Raw genomic sequence first — 27580 nt, 5'->3', positions numbered from 1 at the left:
TTCATCTAAATAAAAATCATTTATTTTTCATTAATATTATTATCATTCTAGCTAGAGAGAGTCCACCATGCCACTTTCAAAACTGGAGTAGTGCTAAGACGTTTGTCTGTCAGAGTACATGATGGCAAGGAGGGCAGACAGACAGATGGATGAACATGTCTAGGGGTTGGGGGGCTGGTGGTGGCGGCTTGTACAGGGTCACACTCCTGTCCATCTTCCATGCTGATGCAAACAAAGAGGGGGGAGGGGCGATATAAAGGAAGGATGGGGGGGATCGGGGGGTGGGACGGGACTTTAATTGTCTTTAACAGTAGTTTGTCCTTGTACATGAGACTTGGAGGAAATAGACCATCTGAGAGGGTGAGGGGGAAGGACCAGCTTCAAGCTCATTGGTCAGGCTGCTGGACAGGACACCAGAACAAGCCAATCACAGACTGATACAGAGGAGGAGGGGGGATGTATACCTGCCTGCATGTGTATGCATGTGTGTTTATGTGTGTGTCTCCGTGTGTGTGCGTGTAACTGGTTTGAGTTACTTTGATCCATTGTCACTGTACACTTGTCAAAGTTACTGTCACAACCGCGGACAAAGTTGAGGTAACAAACATCCTTCTTCTTTCCACTTTCTGCAGAGAGAGGAGAGTTGGTAGTATTAGACAACATGTTGCATTTTACACAGAACCACACACTTTCGGGGTGATTTATATACAATTGTACCGCAAACAGATAACTAGCCTCTTCCTGCTCTGTCACTGATAAGAATTAGGCGTGTCTCAATACAACTTTTACATTTCCGATTCGATAGGGATATTGGAGCCTTGAGTGTTGGCCGATACTGATATTATCCAATACGATATCAGCAGAAATCATAGTACATACTTTTATTTTGTACTTGGAAGATTAGAAAAGACTTGATCAAGTGAAATTACTCAGAACAATATTAGATATGAAGACACTAACCTTATGACAGATTTATGCTTTTAAAGTGGAGTGTTACTTTGGGTTTTGGCAACACCTAGTGGTCAGAATAATTTATTAAATTAAGAGAAAGACACAGTAAGTTGAATGATGCGGACACATTTGATACTGTATACATTATAATATACTTCTGCCTTGGAGAATCTGTAATATGTAAGTAATATGCAACTGTAGTTATTTGATACGTGTTTATATTTACAAAGGGCGTGTTTGAGACTGCGATATTGCTCAATTAAGGACTTGTACCGTATTTTTCGGAGTATAAGTCGCACTGGAGTATAAGTCGCACCGGACGAAAATGCATAATAAAGAAGGAAAAAAACATATATAAGTCGCACTGGAGTATAAGTCGCATTTTTGGGGGAAATGTATTTGATAAAACCCAACACCAAGAATAGACATTTGAAAGGCAATTTAAAATAAATAAAGAATAGTGAACAACAGGCTGAATAAGTGTACGTTATATGAGGCATAAATAACCAACTGAGAATGTGCCTGGTATGTTAACGTAACATATTATGGTAAGAGTCATTCAAATAACTATAACATATAGAACATGCTATACGTTTACTAAACAATCTGTCACTCCTAATCGCTAAATCCCATGAAATCTTATACGTCTAGTCTCTTATGTGAATGAGCTAAATAATATTATTTGATAGTTTACGGTAATGTGTTAATAATTTCACACATAAGTCGCTCCAGAGTTTAAGTCGCACCCCCGGCCAAACTATGAAAAAAATTGCGACTTATAGTCCGAAAAATACGGTAATATGTATGTCTAGCTTCTGGACTATTGTGTGCTTAGCTGTTAGTTTACTAGGAGCTAGTAAACTATCGCCTAAACATACAAAAAGTCCCCCATGGCTTGCTGTGTTAGTGCAGTGCTGGTGAACAGTCATACTGAGATCAAATCCTGACTGGTCATGTATCAGGAGTATATGCTAATTTATGTTTAAATTAGGGTAAATTTGATATTTTCCACACAAAAAAATAATAATTTACTCATTTCGTTACAAAGCATTTGTTTTAGTACAAAAATGCATCAAATTAAATTCAAGTTTGATTTAGAAAGTATAGAAATCGCTCTAACATGAATCAAAAATTAAAGTTTAGGACTCCAATTTAGCCAGGGGCACATGTGGGAAATAGATTTTGATACTACATGCAATGGAAGTGAATAAAGGTAATATCATTTTTTTTAACTTAAAAATAAATTGTTGCCATTTTACATTGTACATGTCATTTGTCAATCAAATGTAGAAGCCTATATTGTGTGTGCTGTGTTCAGTGTAAATATATATATATATACATATAGCTGTAGTAGCAGAAAATGAACACAACTATGCACAGGTGTATTAGCATCCACACAAAAAAACAATGCAGCGCTTTGATATACCAACTGTGCTGAGCAGGGCTTTTATTTGGTTTGGTTTGCCATCATTGTTTTACATTCTATTTGCACTACAGGATCATATTCTATTCTATTTTTCTATTTATACTATTCTATAGATAATATATTCCTATTAGCATATGCTATTTATAACTTACTTTATTTAAGTCCTATTCCATCTACATATAGTGTACTTGTGGAACTCAATGATCTAAATCTGGGTACTAAATTTCGTGCCATCTTATGTGTCTCATGTGATGCTGGTATGACAATAATGTTCCTCGAATCCTAAAATATTTTATCATTTTGTATTAGCATCATGATATCAATTAAATATTTCTATGGGTTTAGGTTTGCAAGATATGGCGCCGACGACTCCATGTGTATGCGTTGCTCCACTTTGGACTTCCCTCCATCCATTTTCTACCGCCTGTCCCTTTCGGGGTCGCGGGAGCCTATCTCAGCTGCATTCGGGCAATTTATCAAAAAATAACGCAGCTCTTTATCACATACTGTATGTTGAGTAAATCGTTAATATAAAAACGAATTTGTCTTAGCACAGCATGTATTAATTTGTGTGCAAAGTGTCAGGGGTCTGTACGTAAAGTTACTCTTATTTGTTGTGTTGTCATTTATTAACACACTTATTTAGTTCTGAAAAATAATCATTATCATTATAACTTTAATATTTCCATGGTGTTAATATCAGCATATCGTTAAATTATTTTTTAAATAACTGTCTGGAAATAGAGTAATTCAGGACAGCTGCATCTTTGCATCCACCTTTAAATTAGACAGGTTTTACTAAATGAATACACTTACACATTCTGTAGTTTTAAGAGATGGACATGATATATTAATATAATTTGGATACGGTGCCCAAGAAGTTTTTTTTAATTGTTACCTGCGTTTCATCGAGCTGTGTTGTTGCCACTGGAAACCATGTTGTTGTCAGAGTTTGACAGAGACTGTTCCTTTACTACAGGGTCTGCAGGAAGGGAGAGAGGTTGTATTAGTGCACCCCATAACTGATGTGCAGCGCATAAAAAATAATACAAGGTTGAAAATAAAAATAAAGATTAATTTCCGCTTCCACTGGTGGTCACAAAGTCCACACACTAAATGCTACTTACAGAAGTAAGGGTGCTCCATGGCTTCTGTGGCGGTCAGTCTCTGTTGGTGGTCATAACGTAGAAGCTTGTCCAGCAGGTCCAGAGCCTCAGGACTCACCAAGTGCTGGTTCTCTGTCTGCACAAACTGCTCCCAGCGCTTTCTACTCTGTCTGAAAATATACACAGGAACAAAGCCTTACCAGTGAACTGTCCTTCTGAATTGGTTACGTCACCTTTTGATTAGCTCACCAAAAGAGTCAATAATAACTATTTATATGTCCTCTCCCATTTGTCTTTTTCACACTGTTCAATTCAGAAAATCTATCTATCCATCCATTTTCTACCACTTGTCCCTTACTGGGTGCTGGAGCCTATCTCAGCTGCATTCGGACGGAAGGCGGGGTACACCCTGGACAAGTCGCCACGTTATCGCAGGACAAACACAGATAGACAGACAACATTCACACTCACATTCACACACTAGGGCCAATTTAGTGTTGCCACTAAATTGGAGGTGGGAGGAAGCCGGAGTAGACGGAGGGAACCCACGCAGTCACGGGGAGAACATGCAAACTCCACACAGAATCCATGCATCTTTTTTTCTTTTTTTTTTTAAATGATAAGTTAACACAAACATTTCTAATAAGATCAATTATAGTTTACTATTGCCAGTATTGTCAAAGTAGCGCCAACTCTGATCCAAGTAGGGCACCCATGTGCTAAATTGATAAAAACTATGTAATTCCACGAACTTACAGCAGATGGCAGTACAGCAAGCAAAGAGATGGGCATCATTTACATTTGAACCAAAATCCATGCCAAATTTATACTTTGAAGGTGCAAGTGCTTTAACAGAGCCTAAACAAAAAACAATACCTTGCTCTATTAGATTGACGTACTAGTGATTTATATACTTCAATTATATAAATTAATCAATAAGTAATCAAAAGAGAAGAAACTCCAAAACAAATTGTCATAATTATTGTAGCAATACAGAACATAGAGCAGGGGTGTCAAACTCAAATACAGAGTGGGACAAATTAAAAACTGAACAAAGCCGCGGGCCAAGGTTGAACAAATTAACCTTTTAATAGGGACCCAAACAAGTTTTGCATTGAATATTGAACAAGCAAGGCTTATATAACTTTATAGTGACATGCAAAATCGAGTTTCAAATAATAATAATAATAATTAAAAAATATCAATGGCATATCAAATACAATTTAAATAAAAATGTAATGCCTCTTTTCTATTTGCAGCCTTCTGAGGTAAATGTCAACATTAACTTTTTCCACAGGCTAATACATTTGAAAATAAAATAACAATGAATAAATTAACCATTCAGGACTTTAAACTGCTCAGTTTGCAACACACTGATCTAATCTGATGTACCCAAGCCAGATACCTGGCATCTTTTCTTGGATGCTAGTTCATTAATGTCGGGGCTCAGGCTTTGAGCTGAGGCAACCTTCATTATCGAACGAAGGCATCAGTCATTATATCTCGTAGTCCACCCGGACCACAGTCTTGGGGGCGTGCCTTAAAGGCACTGCATTTAACGTCCTCTACGAGCTATCGTCACGTCCGCTTTTCATCCATTCTAACAACGTGCCGGCCCAGTCACAAGATATGTGCGGCTTCTGTACGCACACACACGTGAATGCAATGCATACTTGATCAACAGCGATACAGGTTACACTGAGGGTAGCGTATAAACAACTTTAACACTGTTAGAAATATACGCCACACTGTGAATCCCCACCAAACAAGAATGACAAACACATTTCGGGAGAACATCCGCACTATAACACAACATAAACACAACAGAACAAATACCCAGAACACTTTGCAGCATTAACTCTTCCGGGACGCTACAAAATACACCCCCCCGCTACCACCAAACCCCGCCCCCTATCTTTCCAGCAGAACACAATGTGTACAGACGGCTGGGACGACCTCTTCATTTCTGGACATTACCAAAAGAGTTCCGCAAGGCTCAGTGCTGCAAGCATGTTCTTGTCTCACATGAGAATTGTGAATGATGTGCAAAATTCCCAAAAGAGTGCAGTTCCCCTTTAAAATGAGTGTCGGACCGTTCTTCTGTCATGATGTGACATTACTTACAAGATGTTACTTGCACGAAGCGAAGACTGGATTAATTTCACACTGAAATGAAGCACCGATAGCTTCTTTTTTTCTTCTCGTTATTGTTTAACGGCGTTAAAAAAAAAAAAAGGTTTTTTATTCTTACAGATTTTTGACATGCAAATTGGACAGAATAGTTTGCAATAAAGTTGAAAAACGACACATTGCAGACACATTGTGCCTCCGTTGCACCTTTAAGCATTTGTTGCAGGTGGCTGTGTCTGCACCGATAGCAACTTTTTAAAAATCTGAATAGTTGCTTGCAATGACACTGGGTTTCAATAGCCATCCCTAATTTTCATGCAAATAAACCAAGTTTGATTTTTTTTTTTAAATGATGTAAAAAAATATATTAAGTCTGTGCTCAAGTTGGCACCAAAATGTAGCACCTCGAGATAGTACTGTATTTTTCGGACTATAAGTCGCAGTTTTTTTCATAGTTTGGCCGGGGGTGCGACTTATACTCAGGAGCGACTTATGTGTGAAATTATTAACACATTACCGTAAAATATCAAATAATATTATTTAGCTCATTCACGTAAGAGACTAGACGTATAAGATTTCATCTGATTTAGCGATTAGGAGTGACAGATTGTTTGGTAAACGTATAGCATGTTCTATATGTTATAGTTATTTGAATGACTCTTACTATAATATGTTACGTTAACATACCAGGCACGTTCTCAGTTGGTTATTTATGCATCATATAACGTACGCTTATTCAGCCTGTTGTTCACTATTCTTTATTTATTTTAAATTGCCTTTCAAATGTCTATTCTTGGTGTTGGGTTTTATCAAATACATTTCCCCAAAAAATGCGACTTATACTCCAGTGCGACTTGTATATGTTTTTTTTCCTTCTTTATTATGCATTTTCGTCCGGTGCGACTTATACTCCGGAGCGACTTATACTCCGAAAAATACGGTAAGTAGTATAATGACTTTATGAGTCACTTATGACATATTTAATGACGATCCACTGAGCTGGTTGAGTCATAGTGAGAACTCCAAGGCTGGACTTACTGTCCGAGCAGATCCTTGAAGCGTGGATCCAGTTCGATGTGGTATTTACGCAGGTAGCCAAACAGCTCGTCTGTCCCCAGGACTTTGGCAATTCGCACCAGCTGCAGAACAGCCCAGGGTTTAAACTTGTGAACCACTTAGATATGAACAAACTAACCAATGCAATAATTGCATTGTCACATGATGTTATTACCTGGTCGTAGTTGTCTTGCCCGTGGAAGAAGGGCTCTTTCTGGAAGATCATACTGGCAAGCATACAGCCTAAGCTCCACATGTCTAAACTGTAATCATACATCTGAAACACAAAATCACCAAACAGCGCTGCTGAAAAGGACACACAAAGATTTTGTGTCTATTTGTCCAAGTGCAGAAGTATCATTTTACAAATGGAGATAACTACATATCTATTCAAAAACTCCTGTGCTGGGACATGAACGTGTCTGTGTGCGTTACCTGGTAGTCCACCAGGAGCTCGGGGCCTTTGAAGTATCGCGACGCCACTCTGACATTGTACTCCTGGGAAGGGTGGTAGAACTCAGCCAAACCCCAATCTATTAAACGAAGCTATAGAAACAAAATAATTCTTATAATCCCAAAAAAATCCACACTGAAAAATATAAAATATAAATTTCATTTAATATTCATTTGTATATGTATGTGAGCTGCATGGCTCATCACTACCACTGCTCCATTCACTATAGCTCTGTTGTCAACTTCATCTAAAGACATGCACTGTAACGCCTGGTGTAATAATGTTGTAGTAGTCACCACCAAAAAGAGGTAGAAAAGAAATTACATATGCTGTTATTTTAAGACTCTTCCTCCCACACTTTTCACACGGTGGTCTGTGAAAGCATGTGTCAGTGCATCACTAACAGCCCTCAATACACGAGGCAGAATATTTTTGAAAGTGGAAAGACACCCAATTTTTTTTATTTTTTACATTTTAACATTTCTGCATCTTTTCTGTGAAAACATTGTCTCATAATTTCACAATACATTTCTGAACTAAGACTGAGGGAAAATGAACCACATTTTGCAGATAAATAAATCATCAAAATCCAAAAAACACAATACCCATAAAATGTCAGAGAAGGGCTTATAAATGGAGCTTAGGTTGAATGTGTAGTGGAATCAATTGGAGATGTTGTACCACCCATCCCTTTTGACTGAGGGTCCAAGTCTGTGCAGTGATTATGTGGTTATTCCAACAGAACGACACTGCAACAGAACGACGCTGCAACATCCCCACACATTCAGCCCCCAAATGATGATGCCAGACGCTCCAACCTGAAGCCTTTCTCCCACTAATTCTGGCTTATGGTTACTGGGTTGCAGCCTGAATTAGGGTCAAGGATTGGCCCAACCAAGCCTGTCAGATCCTCTGGCTTGGTGCAGATGAGATTTATTTAGGTTTACCAGTTGATCTTTCAAGAAATTCTAAATAACTTGTCCTGCTGTTTCCAACATTGGCAGCAAGTGTTGCAAAGACGTCTTGTTTTTACAGTCAGTGTTTCCATTTTATTCCCGCCACAAGCAAAATAATATTTTTTTAGAAAAAAATGTTTCTTTCTGTATTTTGTGCAACACGAAGGTAACAATAATTTGAGTTTTAGATTTGAACAACAGGCTCATAATTCGCAAGCACAAACGGCTAATTTAAGTTAGCCTGTCAATGGGCTCATCCACTGTATAGTGAACAAAAATATAAACGCAACTCTTTTGTATTTGCCCCCGTTTTTCATGAGTTGGACTCAAAGACCTAAAAGTGAAGTGAATTATATTTATATAGCGCTTTTTTGTCGAGTGACTCAAAGCGCTTTACATAGTGGAACCCATTATGTAATTTTTTTTAAAGCTACATTTAAACCAGTGTGGGTAGTGTCTTGCCCAAGGACACAACGGCTGTGACTAGGATGGCTGTAGCGGGAATCGAACCCGGAACCCTCAAGTTGCTGGCATGGCTATACCAACCGAGTCACGCCGCCCCACATTAAAGACCTTTTCCTCTCAAATATTCTTCCCAAATCTGTCTAAATATGTGTTAGTGAGCACGTCTTCTTTGCCAAGATAATCCATTCGACTTCACAGGTGTGGCATATCAAGACGCTGATTAAACAGCATGATTATTGCACAGGTGTGCCTTAGGCTGCCCACAAAAAAAGGCCACTCTGAAATGTGCAGTCTTGCTTTATTGGGGGTCTGGTGGGGTCAGAAAAGCAGTCAGTATCTGGTGTGACCACCATTTGCCTCACGCAGTGCATCACATCTCCTTCCATAGAGTTGATCAGGTTGTTGATTGTGGCCTGTGGAATGTTGGTCCACTCCTCTTTAATGGATGTGCAAAGTAGCTGGATATTGGCAGGAACTGGAACACGCTGTCGTATACGCCGACCCACAGCATCCCAAACATGCTCAATGGGTGACATGTCCGGTGAGTATGCTGGTCATGCAAGAACTGGGATGTTTTCAGCTTCCAGAAATTGCATACAGATCCTTGCAACATGGGGCTGTGCATTGTCATGCTGCAACATAAAGTGATGGTCTCGGGTGAATGGCACAACAATGGACCCCAGGATCTTGTCAAGATATCTCTGTGCATTCAAAATGCCATTAATAAAATGCACTTGCGTTCGTTGTCCGTAACAAACTCCAGGCCATACCAAAATCCCACCCCCACCATTCGCCACTCGATTCCCAACGTAGACATCAGCAAACCGCTCTCCCACACGACACCCCGCACACTGTCTTCCCTGGACAGTGAAAATTGGGATTCATCCATGAAAAGCACACCTACCCAGCGTGCCAGACGCCATTGAATGTGAGCATTTGCCCACTCAAGACGGTTACGATGACGAACTGCAGTCAGGTCTAGACCCCGATGAGGACGACAAGCATGCTGATGAGCTTCGGTGAAACGGTTTCTTACAGTTTTGGTAGAAATTATTTGGTTATGCAAACCGATTGTTGCAGCAGCTGTGCGGGGGGCTGGTCTCAGATGATCATGGAAGTGATGGATATGGAGGTCCTGGGCAGGTGTGGTTACACGTGGTCTGCGGTTGTAAGGCTGGTTGGATGTACTGCCAAATTTTCTGATACGCCTTTGGAAACGACTTATGGTAGAGAAATTAACATTCAATTCACGGGCAAGTGGATATTCCTGCAGTCAGCATGCCAACTGCACACTCCCTCAAAACTTGCGACATCTGTGGCATTGTGCTGTGAGATAAAACTGCACATTTCAGCATGGCCTTTTACTGTGGGCAGACCTAAGGCCCACCTGTGCAATAATCATGCTGTTTAATCAGAATCTTGAGATATCAAGATTCTTTATATTTGTGAGGTGGGATGTATTATCTTGGCAAAGAAGAAACGCTCACTAACACAGATTTAGACAGATTTGTGAACGATGTTTGAGAGGAACAGGGACTTTGTGTATATAGTAAACGTTTTACAACTTTGTTTTTAACTCATGAAAAATGGAAGCAAAAACAAAAGTGGTGCGTTTATATTTTTGTTCAGTGTATGTTAGCATTAAGATAGCAGCATAATAGTAACTTTTTATTCTGTATGTTTGCATTGCTCTTTTTCAGTTTATACACAAATTTGGGCGGCAACTAATATATTTGGTCGCTTCTAGTCACTCTTGCTCATAAGCGTTATATAAACACATTATAATGGGACTGTCTGTGAATGTAGATTTTGTTACAACCCTGTGCAACAGGTGGTATATTGTCCGATTCTTAACACTTTATAAACACCACGGTCTGCCAGAGAATAAGAAGACAGAGCAGAAGGGATCAGTGTTGCCAACTTTGCAACTTTGTATTTAGCGAGTAATCAAGTGCTTTTTTTTCTTTCAAAAAAGTGATTAGTGATCAACTTTTTTGGGGAAAATGTGAACACTTATATTTTCCCCCAGTCTTACGATTTTATTCATTGTAGAAGCAGTCCTATTGGAATATGACTGTATAAACTACAAAGACACAAATCCACAAATGTATAACTCTGCCTATTCATTGTATTCAGTCAGTCAGCTGACCTAATTTTTGGGCGACCTGACCAGATCATGAGACTACCCCTACAGGCTTATACAGTAGACACTGGTCACTATGGGTACACTGTATCCAACTCTGTTCTTACCCTGATATGTCATCCATCACTCGGAATAAGGTTACAATCTGGACTAATCAGAATGCATTACTTTTTCCACAACCCCATTGTCCTATATATAAAATGGCTTCAATGAGTCATTTTCTTAAGGAAACAAGTTGTTAAATGTAAATCTCTTGAGTTCTCTTTGCATGAGGTAGTACATCTAACATTAACTTCATAAAAATGTTGAATTGATAACAAATTACAATAATTCAAGAATTTTATATTGACTTTATTCTTTCTCAAAAGATAATAGTTCTTTATTTCCACTATACATCAACATTTAGTTATACTTTATAACCCTGCATGCATGCGTGTGTGTGTGTGTGTGTACTTAATAAAACACTGCCTAACCTTTCTCAACTGGTGGTCAATCATCACATTGTGGGGTTTGACGTCACGGTGCATGATTCCCATGCTGTGACAGTAGTCCAGAGCCTGGACACAGCATGACCATAATAAATTGATGTTGAAAATATGCTCATTGATGTATTTAAGATAAATTAATGTAAACCAGGAAAAAAGTCTCACCTTCAGTAGTTCATACATATAAAAACGGATATCATAGTCTGTCAACTTCTGGTACAACTCCTGAAACGAAAAACATCTAGAAATGAAAAAACTCATAACATGGAGCAACAGTAGAATAAAGTTGATCATTTTACCTTGAAGTCTGTGTTATTGATGCATTCGAAGACCAATGCTGGAGTTCTTGACTGTGCAGACACCCAAGATAAGCAGGGCGGGGCAGAGAAACAAAACTGAGCCCAGACAATATAAATTCACAGTATAAAAAGGAGCAAAACTTGATGTTTTAACTCCTCAGATAAACAATGTCATACATAAAAATGTACAATATGATGTGCATTACAGGAGCAGTGTTGCCAACTTGGCGATCTGGCAATTCTCCAATACTCTTGGCGACTTTTTTTGCAAACAGCTACGAGCGACAAATCTAGCGAATTTTTCCGGTGTTATTGGAGCCTTTTTTGTGTAATGGAGACTGAGGTGAATGCAGGCAGCAGTTATTGTACTCTACGAGCAGTGACTGGTGCTGCTGCTGCTGTTGTTACTGTGTGCTGCGCGAGCAGAGCGAAGAACCTTACAGGGCGCTAATTGCAGACTTTTGCGCATGCGCAAATCATTTGCCGTCTGGACTTTAATGGGAAGTCGGAATTTCCAAGTTCCGAGACAAAAGTTTTGGACTAGAATTTTAAATGTCAATGTTTCTTTACTGTCCCACTGAAATAAATCACTGAATTGTATTTGCCCGATTGTAGCTGAGATAGGCTCCATCGCCCCCCGCGACCCTGAAGGGAATAAGCGGTAGAAAATGGATGGATGAATGTATTTGTTTACTGTACACAGCCTCAGTCACTTACTCACCTAGTCTGTGTGTGTCTGTGACAAAAGCTGTAAATCTAGCAAGCTAGCTCATCATGTCAGTGCAGAAGGGAGACCCAGACACCTTCGAACTGCAAATGAAATGAGCACGTGCAAAGCTGCCACTTTTTCCGCCTTGGTTTACAGTGCGAGATGTAAATGTAAATATTTATTAACACTGTCATGTTAAGCTAATATAAATCACTGCAACCTCCCAATTCCATTGTTCATGTTAATAGGCCAGTCATTAGATTTGGTTCGTTAGTGAACAACCCACCATTCTTTAAATCACATTTCAAACATTTAACAATGCGGGACAAAATTGATTTTTAAAAAACAGCTAAGAGTCAAAAGAAAAAAGTTAATTTGTAGTTGTAATCATACTAATATATTTTTTAAACTCACTTTTGTATCTCTCCTACAGCGTCCATTGCAAATAATTATGCAAATTAGGTGATCAACTTCTAGCTACTTTTAGGACAGCTAATAGCTATTTTCCTTGCTGAGGAGTTGGTAACACTGTACAAAGGAATGTCAACCACAATGATGAATTGTGTTGTTTCTCCTCAAAGTTTAAAGTAATTTAGGGACTTGTTTCTCAAAAAGATTTGACATGTTTGTAATGTGAAGTAGGGCTGCACAATACTGGCCAAAATAACAATCACGATTATATCATCAATATTGAAATCACAACTATTAATCACTATTTTTCCATTATGTTAGGTACAACAGTGTTTGGGGGAAGGGGTGTCCAATGTGACATAATCATGTAATTTTTAAAAAATGAAATAAATAATTAAATAAAGGCTATCCATATATTTAAAGACAAATATAATGACAAATCACACAAACATAGCATTATTTAGTGTAATGATTGTACTCATGTGACAGAGTCCTTTACTGCGCAATTACATTTTCGCATTCCATGGATTAATACGCATGCGCATACGCATGGGGTGCATGAATTCCAATTGGGAGCATGTCCTCCCAGAACGTGAGCGAGAAATGTTGGCACTTGACGAAAAAGTGCCTCCAAACTTTATGTAGCACAATGGCTGACTGTGAGTCCAGCTCGTCCAATTTAAAGCAGGCAAGCATAGCAGCATGTTATGCAAGCGTCCAAGGGAAAAATAATGAGTTTAACATTGGGGGACACATACTGTATTGGTAACCAGAAAGTTCCATAAAGATTTTGAGCAAAAATATCGGGGTTTCCCCTCACTGTATTTTGTTTAAAGTGACAACTAATTTAAGTAATATAATGTATTGTAGCGTCCAGAATAAGTCGCACAAAGTCAGACAATCTTTTTAACTTTTATTGCCTATTTTATGCTACCAACAAGCCGATTCGAACATGTATTCCCTCTCGTGCACACACATCTTGTCTCCGTGCTTCACTCCCAGACACACAGGCACGGTATCTTCACGACCATGGGAACTCCGAACATCGGTAACACATGAATATAAACATTAAAACCAGCAGTCGTTACAATATACAGGGATACCCTTAATTGCCACGATATATGTGGTGGCAGTGGGGGCGTGGCTAGGGGCATGGTCAATATGACATCATATGACATGATATTTAGGATTTGCAATGATGCGTATATTTCCTTGAAAAAGGTTAAACAAAGGTTTTATGTACAGTATATTTAAAAATAAATATTAGTGTTACCGTTGTAGTTATTAATAATACCATTAACACTATTAATATTTTTTATAAATTCTTATATCATCAGAATCACAATCAGCTTTAACACAGAGACTTTCACTTGTTAGACTGTGCTCTCTTTGTTCAATGCCGTTTCAATTGCTGCTGCTTAATGTAAAAGGCAGGGCTCGAATTTAACCACGGCAACCGCAGCAATTGCCGCGACCGCCCTCTCATTTGCCGTAATGCCCTAAAAACTTGACCAACATTTGCGGCAACTTGCCGTGACCGTCCTTGAGATTTTACTTGATAATGGACGAGGGTTACAATGGTCAACGGCACAATGGTTATTCGCGATAAAATTCCATTCATCCATCCATTTTCTACCGCTTGTCCCTTTTGGGGTCGATAAAATTCCAATCAGTTATAAATTACCACCGTAACGCCGTCATTTGTTGATTAATTTTAGGCTACACGAAGTCAGACGCATGCGCACGAGCATCGTGTGTCTTATTTATGGCGGACTTACAAAGTCAATCTCGCTCTGGTAGTACCCCCTCAGAGTATACTTAGTCAACAGACCTACATGTCACACTAAGGGTAGCCGTATAAACAATGCCAACACTGTCATAAACCTCTGCCATATAGTGAGACCACACTAAACAACAGTGACAATTACATTTCGGGACAATATTTGCACCGCAACACAACATAAACACAACAGAACACATTCCCAGAATTCCTTGCAGCACCAACTCTTCCGGGACGCTACAGTCAATGTCTCGCGCTTCCCGCCGTGTGTTCAAGAGCGCACTGCTGTTAGATGGAGACAGGTGTGGACAATATTGGAGACACTTGTCCCCACACTAAAAGTATACAGCTAAGGAGAAAAACTATATGATTTTGCTTTCATGTTGTCAATACAGTGTCCATCAGCTGATCTGACAGAGTTAATGAGGTGAGGAAACACACTGTCACTCCTGGTTTTTGTTGTTGTTGGCCAAACTGTTGTACTGAACCACAAGGGGGCGTTGGAGAAGAATGCATCTTGTTTATTAGTCTTTATCTTCATTAGCCAAACTGCTTTGTGTTTTATTTTGATATCAAAAAGTAAACGCCATGTTTTTTTACATCACTTGTGTTTTTTTCATGTCACAAAGATATTACTTTAAAAAACATTTGACACATCATTTTGTTAGTGTTGTTGTGTGTAGTTAATTCCTATACGACATATTTCTGCTCAAACTCTTAATGGATCTGTCCCGATACAGCATCTACATATACATAACTTAAAAAATAAATAATTAAAAAAAATACTCCCCTCTATCAAAAGGTAAAAATAGAGATAAAGGCATCATGAAATGACAAAAAGCTGACAAGTTTATATTAATAATGAATTTTAAAAAAATGTATATGTATGCATGCATGCTTTGGAGCCCCTGCCCGGAAAGAAAATAATGTTTGCCTTGGTGCCCTAAAATGTGAGCCCTCCTTTAAGGCAACACTTGCCTTGACCTTAAAAAGGTAAAATTTGAGGCCTGAAAAGGTAACTCAGGCTATACTTTAATGCTGCAATTTAGTTTGCCAAATATGTAAACAGTCTTTTGAGTTAGATTTGGGGGGGAAAAAATTGGTGTTTTGTTGATATTCTTCACAATAAAGTCATAGTAAAACTAAACCCACTAAAGAAAATACAGTACATATACCCACTAAAGAAAATGCAGTACATATACCCACAAAGTGCGCAAACATCTAGGAAACGTGGTATATTAACAATATAATTTGGAATAATCAGATCGATTCTGTGTGGAGTTTGCATGTTCTCCCCGTGACTGCGTGGGTTCCCTCTGGGTACTCCGGCTTCCTCCCACCTCCAAAGACATGCACCTGGGGATAGTTTGATTAGCAACACTAAATTGGCACTAGTGTGTGAATGTGAGTGTGAATGTTGTCTGTCTATCTGTGTTGGCCCTGTGATGAGGTGGCGCTTGTCCAGGGTGCACTCCGCCTTCCGCCCAAATGCAGCTGAGACAGGCTCCAGCGACCCCCCGCAACCCCGGAAGGGACAAGCGGTAGAAAATGGATGGATGGATGGATGGATGAAAAAGGCAATACAATTATGCAGGATGAAGGTTGAGCTGTAATGCCGCCCTAAGCTTGTTAAGGACTAGCTCATAGACAAGCTAGAAAATTAGCATGGCCAATCGCAGGACACAGATAGACAGTCATTCACACCAACATTCATATCTATGGACAATTTATAGTCTCCAATGAAGCTAACATACATACTTTTGGAATGTCTGAAGAAACTGGAGTGTCCTGAAAAAACCGCACACGCACGGGGACAAATGTAAACGGCAATGTCCAAACAGAGGTTCGAAGACGCACACGGCGTAAAGTTAGACGTTATTGTCGGTAGTAATGTCAAAAGTCTCAGGGTAGTTTACACAGGCTTGAACAAGGAATGCTTTAATTAGCTTAAAATACCTTTCGCTTCAACTTTCGCTCCTCACTCTTGCCAGGTGTCAACCCGTTTAGGTGCGCGACCAGCTGACACATTTCTGACAGGCGATTGAGATGCACGTTGTTTTTTTTCTTGAGGAACGTTTTTATTATATTTGAGCTATTTTTTAAACGTATTAAAGCCAACAGTACGTAAACAATAAACTATACGGTATATCCATTCATACAGTACATAACTTTAAAAAAAATTAATGTAAAAACAAATGTATTCATGGTGAAAAAAGAAAGAAAACAATTATTTTGAATGTGTGGCGGCAGTAATCTTGCCGTGGCTTTGGAAACACTCAAGACAAAAGTGCCACGCTTTGCAATGTAGAACGCAGAACTTTTTACCTACGCCAAAGATGTTGTGTTTTTGCCAGGGCTTGTTTGTATGTTAGCAACTAGGGTTGTCCCGATAGCAATAATTTGGTACCGGTACCAAAATGTATATCTTTTCAAAATAAAGGGAACTTTAAAAAATGTCAAATAAGCTTTATTTTAACAGAAAACCTTACAATACAATAAACATATGTTTCCTATTGCACTCTCAGAACAATTTTACAAGGTTAAAATATAAATTAAAGGGCATTAAACACATTGGGATTTTCTTGTTGCACTCAAAGAACAATTTACAATTTTCCATATTACATATAGTCTGCCATAATCAAGGATTAGGTTAAAATATAATAAAAAGCTTTATTGACATATTAAATGCTTCATGATTTATGGTGCTTTAAGAAAAATACAATAAGTAAGTACTAAAAACAAAACTATGAATAAATGTACCCAGATGAGCCATGTAGCAGGTACAACACACATTGTTAAAGATAAAACACGAACCGTAGCAATTTGTTACAAAATTCAGTCATTTCACTTGCATTAGTTGACGTTAGATGGATCTTAACTCTGCTAATATTTGGCATCAATCCAAGCAGCTCTGTGCGCGTGTAAGCATCTACATGTACACAACGGAGGAGCTGGTTAACTTAATGAGAGTAGCATACACTATGTAGTTTATTTTCAAAGCCACCCAACGCAAAAGTGCCAGAAAAAAAATACAGTTACCAGGTTTTTGTTTGATACCGTCACACGTCATTGCACTATTGTGAAGATTTTGCAACCGCAATACTGCGGTATCTACAAAACCATTGCACCTACTAGTGATGCATCAAAAATTTGGCCGCCGAAAAAAGACTTTGATCACCAAAACAATACAACCGAAACTGGATGTTATGACGGCGTAAACCAGGGGTGTCAAACGTACGACCCGCAAACAGGTTTAATCCGGCCCGCAAGATCAGTTTGCTAAATATAAAAATGAGCTGCATTTTTTTAATGAAAGAAACTGCTGTTCTAAATGTGTCCACTGGATGTCGCAATAACAGATCATGTGTAACTCATGTCACACATGACAGTGTTTGAAGATGACTGTCAACTACTCCAATCAGGTGCAGGTGCAAGTAATCAGCTGCTCCTATTGTGACTTGACGCAGTATTGACGCACAATACCGTTTTTCATTTTAAATTATCCACTCAACGGATAAAATGCACTGCACGACATGCACCCTGAACTCCATTGTAAAAATATTTGTTTCTACATTTGTTGTGTTTGTTCCATTGTTTCATGCTAAAATCTACTATGTTCACATTGGTTAAGTTTGTAGTTATCTTACCTTGATTTTGGCGATGGTGTCATTTTGATAACGGTTTTGTTTATATTATAACTGTATTATTTGAATGATGATAAATGAATGTGTTGTGGTAGTTGCAGATTTCATCAATGCGGCGGTTTGAGGAAACACTCGGTTGCTTTTTAAAAACATTTTTAATGCCAGCATGTAAAAGTGTAAAAGCGTTTTGCCAAAAGGATTATTGTGTACGTTTGTGTACATTTCCAGAATGTGCTTGTTCTATTTTTTTGGACAAAATCGTGATCAAGATTAAAATTGTAATAATTGTGAAGCCCTAATGTGATGGGAGTAAATGTGTATTTAAGAAAATCAAAGATGTCCAGTTTCATCTGACCTTGTTTCACCCTCGAGTTCTAGACAAATTATGTTATAAAATGTCTTTTAAAGCACAAAGCAAATACTGTTGTGCAGAAGACTCATTACCTGGAGCAAATTTGCAACCATGAAAAAGTTAGCATTTAAAAAAACTGCCTTCTAAAGTGGGACTCAAACCACCAACATTAGTGTCACAGTGGTCCACCTTGTGTCTAATTGTAGGAGTACAAATAAAAAATAGCATCAAGCCAAAGCATTCGAGGAGGAACTTTCTTATACAATCAATTGCTTCAATTCATAAAACAAGCACCTTTAGATAGAAAACACACAGGCAGAGATAACAGCCATTTTCAATGGATACTACATGAATAACTACACTATAACCACTTGTACAATGTAATGAGATCCAATACAAAAGCTATATCCAGAACTCTACCTTTACAAAGACAACAATGTTCACTTGCTAAACAAGAACAATTACCCAATCTACTTTTAAGTTTAAGTTGTTAAAACTATCATTCGAATGTGCACCATTGCAGACCTTTTAACCATTTACTTACTGATGCTGCCATCAGGTAACTTACCACAGGGTCTTTGACTGTGTCCACCAGTCGGATGATGTTGGTCCCGCCGCGCAGGTTCTCTAGGATTTTGATCTCACGCTTGATTTTCTTTTTCTTAACCGGCTATAAAACAAGATATGACACAGACAAAAAAAAAACATTTAATAAATTCTACCACATGTCACGATTGCCTGAGGAGGCTGAAGCTGCTGATTCTGCGCGCCCGCCTGTGGTATGCATGCTTCAGCATCATTCTGTCAATCTTGGACAAGACAACTCCTGCACTGAGAATGCAGTTTTTCGTTTAGGGTTTATAAATAGCATGCAGTCAACATGCATTGTGCCTCTCCTACACAATGTACTCGCACCTTGACATCTATCCAGCAATAGATCATCATTCACACAAGATGTGTTGCAAATAGCTGTGTATTCTACGGTGGCCACAGGGGTAATTGTGCAACAACGTACAAACATGTTGCAAAACAAAAACACACAAACACTGTAAAACAAATGCAAAGGGGGAATGCTGAAGATTAAAATAATTCTCCAATCACATAAGCACTGCAAGTTTAAAAACCTATAAAAATGAAAAATTCTGCAAATGCCAATACTACACACAAAACCTCAAAAACAACTGCATGAAACAAGTCCACAGACCAAAAATTCAAGTTTGCTAGGTTACCAGGGGAGTCAGACCTGTTGGATGTCAATCTTTAAGGACATGAGCAGGAGGCCCAAAAGAAACAAACAAAGTAAATTTTTTCTAGCTTTGTTAAAACACTTAGTGAGTCGTTATATCTTATGATATAGAGCAACCAATTTACATAGCTAATGTTAGAGTAACGTACGTCTGCCTCCCCTGGTAGCCTGGAATACTTACGTTTTTTCCATGAACTTGCAGCATTTCTTACATGCATTTCATTTTTAATGGGATTGATGTGTGTTTTTGACGGTTTCAGTGGAATTCCTTTTTTGCATTTGTTTACAATCCTGCAGCATTGATGCAAGTGCAGCATTTTTTTATTGCAATTTTGTTTTGGGTTGTTTCTATGTTTGGCGCTTTGGACGTTTGCCCACTTTTCGCACTGACCGTCAAAGCAAAGGTGTCAAACTTATTTACCTTGATGACCATATTGCAGTTATGGCTGCCCTCAGGGGGCCGTTTGTAACAGAGAATATAAATGAATATAACCGTATAACTGTCTCATAACTTTATAACACAATTTGATTATCATATTTTCACAAAAAAATTGCAATAAAATCAAGATGAATATTTTGGAATATTGTGTTTCATTATCAGATAATACAGTTGGGAAGATGTGCAATTGTACACATTTCTGTCAAAATTGAAAGAACAAAAAATACATTTAGTGCTTTATTTACACGCCTTATTTTCAGGCTATCATGGGCCACAAAAAATTATTTTGCGGGACGACTTGAGTTTGACACCTGTAATTTAACGGACTGCTGTGATATGTTTATGTAATTAATTTTAACAGTGTTTAACTCAGTTTTACTTGTATGACAGTAGAGATGTAACAATATCAAAATTTCATATCGCTGTTAAGGTGACCGAAATTATGAAAGTTATTATTATTGCGGTGTAGTTGAATGTGCTCAAAAAGTACTTATACACACACAGAAATATGTTAACAAAGATTGATTTGAAAAAAATAAATAAATAAAATAAAATAAATACAGTTTCTTGGAAGAAGCAACATTAAATATTGTTCTGGCTTTTTAAGAGCCATATTATCTACAAGTGTTTTAATATGTTAATCTTGTTCCATTTTGATTTGTTGTTTTTTTTTTTTTATGCAAAACTGGGTGTTGACTTTTCTTCAATTCCGGTTTATGTGACGCCACACGAGTTCACTTCCTGTTGAAGACATATGTTTGTGTCAATCACTTTGTGCTAAGACAGCACAGTCTTAATGTTCAATGTGAATATCTTAGTTGTTCAGACAGTAATGTGTTCATTTCAGGGTAAGATTGGGGTAGAAAGTTTGATTGACATAAGACGTTTAATGAGGAGAGACTGTAATGTCTCTTGTGTTCAAGTTAGCACTTAAGCTAGCTAGCAAGCCAATGCTAGTCGGTCCATAAGTTTATCAAAGTGTGGTTATCAATTACGGTTTTTGGATGAATATAATTCAATACGGTAATACTAACATACTAACCGTCGGGACTTTTGCTGCAGTGATTATTATTACTGTTTATCGTTACATATCTATATGATAGTTAAGAGATTATGTTTGAAAATGGTTGTACAGCAAATAACAGTATATAGTTTAACCTCGATTAACGAACGCCTCCATTTGCGTTCTTTTTGGTTTACGAACATTTACATTGCTCCAAAATATGCCTTTGTGTGCGGACCATGTTTGGCGTACGAACATTTCATTCATTTATTCATTTTGTGTGCCGCTGGAAGCTCTATGGGGGTACCCATTTTAATGACGTCACTTCCTATAATGCGGGCACCGACATTCTGAAGAGGCGGGGCCCCCTACGAGACATCCTGTGCACACCAGCACAGCCATTTCTAAGAGCTTTGAGGCGACAAGTATATTTCCACAATTTCCGCACCTTGCGCAGGTTAAAGCTTTAACGCTTTAAAAATGTCCAAACTCTCACAGTCTTGCTGTATAGCCTCGACTTGCAAGACAATCACTGAGCTAGCATTTCAGTTACGTAATTGGCCTCCAGCTTGCGGCGCCTTCAATTTGACGATTTCATCAGCGAAGGGGGGCTTTTTCCTTAGCAAGTCTTTAAAACAGCACTAAGTAACTTTTAAATCTTCAAAAAATGATTTCATCACTTTTGGGATGATACATAGGCTTACAACTAGTTGAATAACACTTCAGTCATGGCCTGAGGGGGTCTGTATCACTTTTACTGGCACTTAGCAACTTTGAGGAGGGTGGCAGGAACACTGCCACACAAAAAACTACTAATGTGCTGACTTGTTTTACGGCGTTTGTCACGCCTCTTTTCCCCATTCGTTAATAAGAGGGAAGTCAATGCGGACACCTATGTCCGTCCTAGTCGAAATTTCAATTGGAACGACCCTCATGGTCAGATTTCTGACTCGGAAAGTCGGACCATTCTCACCATCCCCGAGTTTGTTTCAAAGATGGCTGCTCTTGATGTAAACAATTATACCCACTTCTATAATAATCGTTATTAGCACTTCTGATAAAAAAAAATTCACAGTAATTCAGCCATTAACAATGTGTTGTTGTACATTTATACATGGTTACGTTACTGAAGTGTAAACTACATTTATTTCATGTGGTGTATACGCTGTACGTCGCGAGCAATAGCGTCTGTGTTTTCCCTTCATCCACTGTGTTTGAAGGTTGCAGAAAGAGTGCATGTTTTCCCATAAATTAGACAATGCAAGCGCAAAAATAGCTTTCGTGGATGTGGCTATCTTGGTTTCCGACATCGTAACTGGAATGCTCTCAACTCGGCTGTGACGCCATTCCCAGCGCCGACTTCCCACTTCCCAGGTAAATAGAACGCAGCATTATACACTGCTATCATGGTGGAAGTTGGTGGAACAACCAAAGAATTGAAAAGTCTTGCCTGAGGAGACAAAAATAAGAAAAATGGAGCCTACCCAGATAAAAGGACAGTCATGGATCAACAATGCCTCGGCTTTCATTCCCTTGAGTCAGCTCACAAACAACGAAGGAATTTCAACACGATGCTGCCTTGGCTCTGTTCCTGCCAAACTAATAAGTGACTTTTGATGCTCAAGTCAAAATGATAATGTTCGCTATCGGAAGTTTACGTGATAGCAGGCACCAGCTTGATGGTTCGCAGTTCAACACTGACACGACGAGCCACACAAACTCAAAAGTACTGTATAAAGAAAAAACAATGCGATGACTGCAAACTGCTACTATAAAGTTTGAGTAAAATATGTAGGTTCTTAATGTGAAAAGATAAGACATACTGAATCATTGTGGTATTATCGTGTCAGTTTGTATGTAAGTTACAGTCGTTTCTGACCATTTACAACGCTATGCGCTGGTTCTCATGGGAATTGTGGTCTTCCTCCAGACAAAACACTACCGCTTTAGTTCACTGGCGGTGCCTTAATCAAACAAATCGGAAAGTTCTTAAGTGGGGCTTTAATTGTGACGAGACGAAAAAAAATGCCAGAGCAGACCTTTGTTATAGCAAAGGAGAAAGCACTATCTGGACACAAGCCGACGGAGGATTGCCTCACACTGCTAGTTTGTGCTAACGCTAGCGGCGACTACGTAAAGCCACTGATTACTCGTTTATAACTCCTAGAGTGTTCAACAATGCCACACATATACTTAGACACGAGGTAAAATGATTTTCCTTTTTCGTTTGTGAGCGTACCAACGAGACTTGTGTTTTTGTGCGCGTGTTCAGTGTTGACATTTAAGGTTGCTGTAAGAGATTGTTGAGCTACTACCCGCTTGTTATGTGGGTATTATATCTATATACACACAAACACGCACACACACACAGTATTATATAATTATAGTGTCTTCGAAGTGTGCAGGTTTTTACTAAAATAGGGACTTTTGTCGAGGCTAGATCCAATTATTCGTGTTTACATTGATTCTTAAGGGTAACTCTGCTTCACTAAACTAACATTTTGGTTGGTGAACCATGTTGAGGAACCAATTAAGTTTGTAGATCGACGTTCCACTGTATAATAGTAATTTTTTGTTTTATGATGTTAATTAGGAATGGGTGATATGGCCTAAAATCTATAGTATGTTTAATATAGATAGATGATGGATAGATGGACAGATAGACAGATAGATACTTTAGTGATCTCGAGGGAAATTCAATATTGAAGCCTCTTGCAAAACGATACATCACAATATATTATTTGGTATAAGAATTATAATATAATTATTTCAAAACAGGTTACAAAGGCTCCTAATTTGGCTGCTGACATATGCGATAACATTGCGTCATTTAAGTTAATAGCTAGTTACTTACTGTTGTAACATCGTTCTATTTACACTTCTGCCTCAAGTCAGTTATTTGTCTGTTGTTTGGCTACTTTACTTTAGTTTTCGGTAATACTACAAATTTGGGTATCGATCCAATACCGAGTAGTTACAGGAGCATTGGTCATAATAATGCTGATTCTGATACTTCAAATCTGTGTCATAGGACTTATTTCCTGAATTTGTAAACAATAACAAGATATTGTTTTGATAATTAAAAAAATAGCGATTAATCCACTGTAGTATCGACCATATAATGATACTATACTTGGTAGTGTAACTGTTAATATTTGTAGCGATCCGCCCACCTCTGTTCACATTCAAGAACTCTAGTTTAGCGGTTAGCATGGCTCATTGTAAACTCTTACGCTGAGTAATGTAGCATGTGTCGCTATTCCTCTTCCTCCAGGTATGATACATCTAAGAAACAGCTTATTTGCTGCCATGGAGGCAAGGATTGCTGACTTAGATGTTGCTTTGCACTGTGGAGGGACAATAGCCGCTGTATAATAGTACATTATTGTGTTATGATGGTAATTAGGAATGGGTGATATGGCCTAAAATCTATAGTGTGTTTAATCGAGCTTACACTGTATAATAGTAAATTTTTGTTTTATGATGGTAATTAGGAATGGGTGATATGGCCTAAAATCTATCGTGTGTTTAATATAGATAGATGATGGATAGATGGATAGATAGACAGATAGATACTTTAGTGATCTCGAGGGAAATTCAATATCGAAGCCTCTTGCAAAACGATACATCACAATATATTATTTGGCATAAGTATGATATTATAATTATTTCAAAACAGGTTACAAAGGCTCCTGATTTGGCTGCTGACATATGCGATAACATTGCGCCAGTTAAGTTAATAGCTAGTTACTTACTGTTGTAATATGGTTCTTTTTTACACTTCTGCCTAAATTCAGTTATTCGTCTGTTGATACTTTAGTTTTGGGTAATACTACAAATTTGGGTATCGATCCAATACCCAGTAGTTACAGGAGTATTGGTCACATTAATGCTGATTCTGATACTTCAAATCTGTTTCCGAGGACTTATTTCCTGAATTTGTAAACAATAACAAGACATTGTTAGACATTGATCTAACCACTGTAGTATCGACCATATTCTGATACTATACTTGGTTGTGTAACTGTTGTAACTGTTATTTGTATCGATCCGCCCACCTCTGTTTACATTCAAGAACTCTAGTTTAGCGGTTAGAATGTCTTATTGTAAACTGTTACATGTAGCATGTGTCGCTATTCCTCTTCCTCCAGGGATGATACTTCTAAGAAACAGTTTAATGGCCGCCATGGAGGCGAGGATTGCTGACTTAGATGTGACTTTGCACTGTGGAGACAATAGCCGCTAACGAGTATGCTACAGTGCGTTGAGGATGTGTTCGTTAGCTTGTCGCTATCAACATGCATTATCACAATGAAACGATGCTATTGTTGTCCAAATGTATATCTTATATCATCTATGTCGCGCAACCTTAATGGTAATAGTTAGATGGATTATTCCTATTTCCACTCGTTTTTATTCTGCTCAGAAAGATCCAATCTGCTCACCTTTAGAATCTTGACCACCACTTTCTCATTGTTGGTGATGTTGATGGCCTCAAACACTTCACTGTACTTCCCTCTGCCCAGTTTACGGACCAGCTGGTAGTCCTCCTGGTTGCTATGGTGACAGACACAGAATCTGTACAGTGCGTTTGTAGGAGTGAAATGCTGTATAACTACAGTTACATAGCAAAAATCTATAGGCAAGTTGGATGCTTTTTCGTTCAAGACCCATACATTTAGACTGGGCTTTTTTAAGATGGTAAGGAGGATGGTGGGGGGTGTGAGGCTGAGGGACTGCACCATCTTGGTGTCATCACACCCTCGCATAGCAGTGTAATATTAGACAGCCATCATCCACACTTTACCAAATAAGCAGCCATTATCACATGTGCAGAGTACAGGTAATACATGCATGGCATTAAAAGCAGACAGGAAACAGAAAAGAGCCTCACTTCCAGTTGGGTATGTGTGCCTCATAGTCCCAGTAATCTCGGCTCTTGAGCAAGTTGACGTCAGCGTAGACACGGGACTTGCTACCGGCCACCGGACCCGGCATGGCGAGTACCGTGGCTCGGAGGCAGCAAGGCGGTCACGGGAGATGGATGACGGGAGAATCTGGAATGGGTGGCAGTTGTAGACCGAAAAAAAAGAAGGTCTCACAAACTAGCTATCTTATTTCCGCACTTAAATAAGTGACAAGGGGAGCGTGTGGAGAGAAAGACAGCCGGGGCAGCTCTCCCCCCGCCCCCACCGGATTGTCAGTAGCAGCTGGATCGGTCCCGATGGGGCTCCGAGGGGCCGGGAATCAAGAGCTGAGGTTACGGAAAGAAGCGAGGAGGCATCCGGGGTGTTGAGGTAGAAAAGAAGGCGACTCCAAAAGTGGACACGGAGGAACGGTGCTAGTAATTAAAAACACCGGTTTGTTAAAAGTGAGGGACTATTCTGGAGACACGGGCCCTGACTTTGGAACGTTAGGGGAGGATACGTTTGATTGTCAACAGGAGGGCGGCAACCCCTCCGTGGCCCGGTCTTAGCGATCAATCAAGCGGTGATGTGAAGGCTCGGTTCCCGCGGCGGTGCGTAGGTGGACGGGGGGAGTGTTGGTAGTAGCGGTGAGATCTATGTTGTTAGCTAACGTTAGCGAGGGATGCTACTTGAGCGCGGAGATGTCGCACAGACGAGGAGGGCTCGGCGCCGTGCACCACTTTCAGCGGGGCCCGCGTCATGAGCGAGCGGCTGTGTGGGTAATGGCCGCTTCGGGAGTCGTTTCGGCGACGGAGGAACCGCGGGGGGTTTCTGTGGCCACCGTCCTCCTCCGGTCGAGAGAGTAGGAAAGGAGAGCGGATTGAGAATGAAGAGGAGCAGGCGCCAACCCGGAAGTGAAAGCTGCTGGCTGCCGGGGTGATGAGCAGGACCACAATGCTGCTGTCCTACAGCGCCCGTCAGCGGCGAGGAAGGTAAGTGCACCCCATCAGTCTGAGGGTTTTTTTTTTTTTTGCTTGTGCTTTGTAAAGAACAGGCTGATAACCTTGTATCTAAAAAAAGAGGTCTAAAAATCAGACTTTTTACAAATAGACTTTCCTTACATATTGCATGCCAATGATAACATGTTGAAGTTACCATCCTTAAAGTTAGATCAGAGCAACATGATTTGATGCTTATTAAGCACTTTGAGGCGATGCCATGGCATCATTTCTACATCATTATCATTTTCTGTCCATGATCTTGTCTTTGATTGAACTTTTACTTAGTTCCTGTCAAATCACATTTTCTTTTCTCTGAGTTGAAAGTTTACCTAAATAGGTATTCCCAAGTAGTCCATACTTTATTGACAATGACTACTATAGCAATTGTTGCACAACCTGGGAGGGAGTTGTCAACCAGAACATCAGTCGATCAGAACTTTTGAAAGGCTTAAAGGCCTACTGAAATGAGATTTTCTTATTTAAACGGGGATAGCAGATCCATTGTATGTGTCATACTTGATCATTTCGCGATATTGCCATATTTTTGCTGAAAGGATTTAGTAGAGAACATCAACGATAAAGTTCACAACTTTTGGTCGCTGATAAAAAAAAGCCTT

At 39.1% G+C, this 27580-nt stretch overlaps 1 protein-coding gene across 1 annotated transcript; it reads right to left on the bottom strand.

Moving 5' to 3' along the window:
• Positions 1 to 26876, bottom strand: csnk2a2b (casein kinase 2, alpha prime polypeptide b). Its single transcript, XM_062036131.1, has 12 exons — positions 25950 to 26876; positions 25501 to 25612; positions 18936 to 19037; positions 11472 to 11522; positions 11338 to 11397; positions 11161 to 11244; positions 7105 to 7215; positions 6845 to 6946; positions 6652 to 6752; positions 3505 to 3653; positions 3276 to 3359; positions 1 to 626 (listed from the first exon to the last, which is right to left on the bottom strand). The coding sequence occupies exons 1-11, from the start codon at positions 26051 to 26053 to the stop codon at positions 3283 to 3285; spliced, it is 1053 nt and encodes a 350-aa protein (XP_061892115.1). The 5' UTR covers positions 26054 to 26876; the 3' UTR covers positions 1 to 626; positions 3276 to 3282.
• Positions 26877 to 27580: the final 704 nt, after the last annotated feature.

Source organism: Entelurus aequoreus, linkage group LG24 (assembly GCF_033978785.1).
Source record: "Entelurus aequoreus isolate RoL-2023_Sb linkage group LG24, RoL_Eaeq_v1.1, whole genome shotgun sequence".
NCBI lineage: Eukaryota > Metazoa > Chordata > Actinopteri > Syngnathiformes > Syngnathidae > Entelurus > Entelurus aequoreus.
This window is presented reverse-complemented; position numbering and strand designations above follow the sequence as displayed.

Excerpts from the sequence above, each read along its gene's own strand:
- csnk2a2b (XM_062036131.1), bottom strand. The coding sequence starts at position 26,053 with ATGCCGGGTCCGGTGGCCGGTAGCAAGTCCCGTGTCTACGCTGACGTC. Across the intron at positions 19,038-25,500 it reads TGGTGGTCAAGATTCTAAAG|CCGGTTAAGAAAAAGAAAAT; the intron begins GTGAGCAGATTG and ends CTTGTTTTATAG. Across the intron at positions 6,753-6,844 it reads GGCAAGACAACTACGACCAG|CTGGTGCGAATTGCCAAAGT; the intron begins GTAATAACATCA and ends GCTGTTCTGCAG.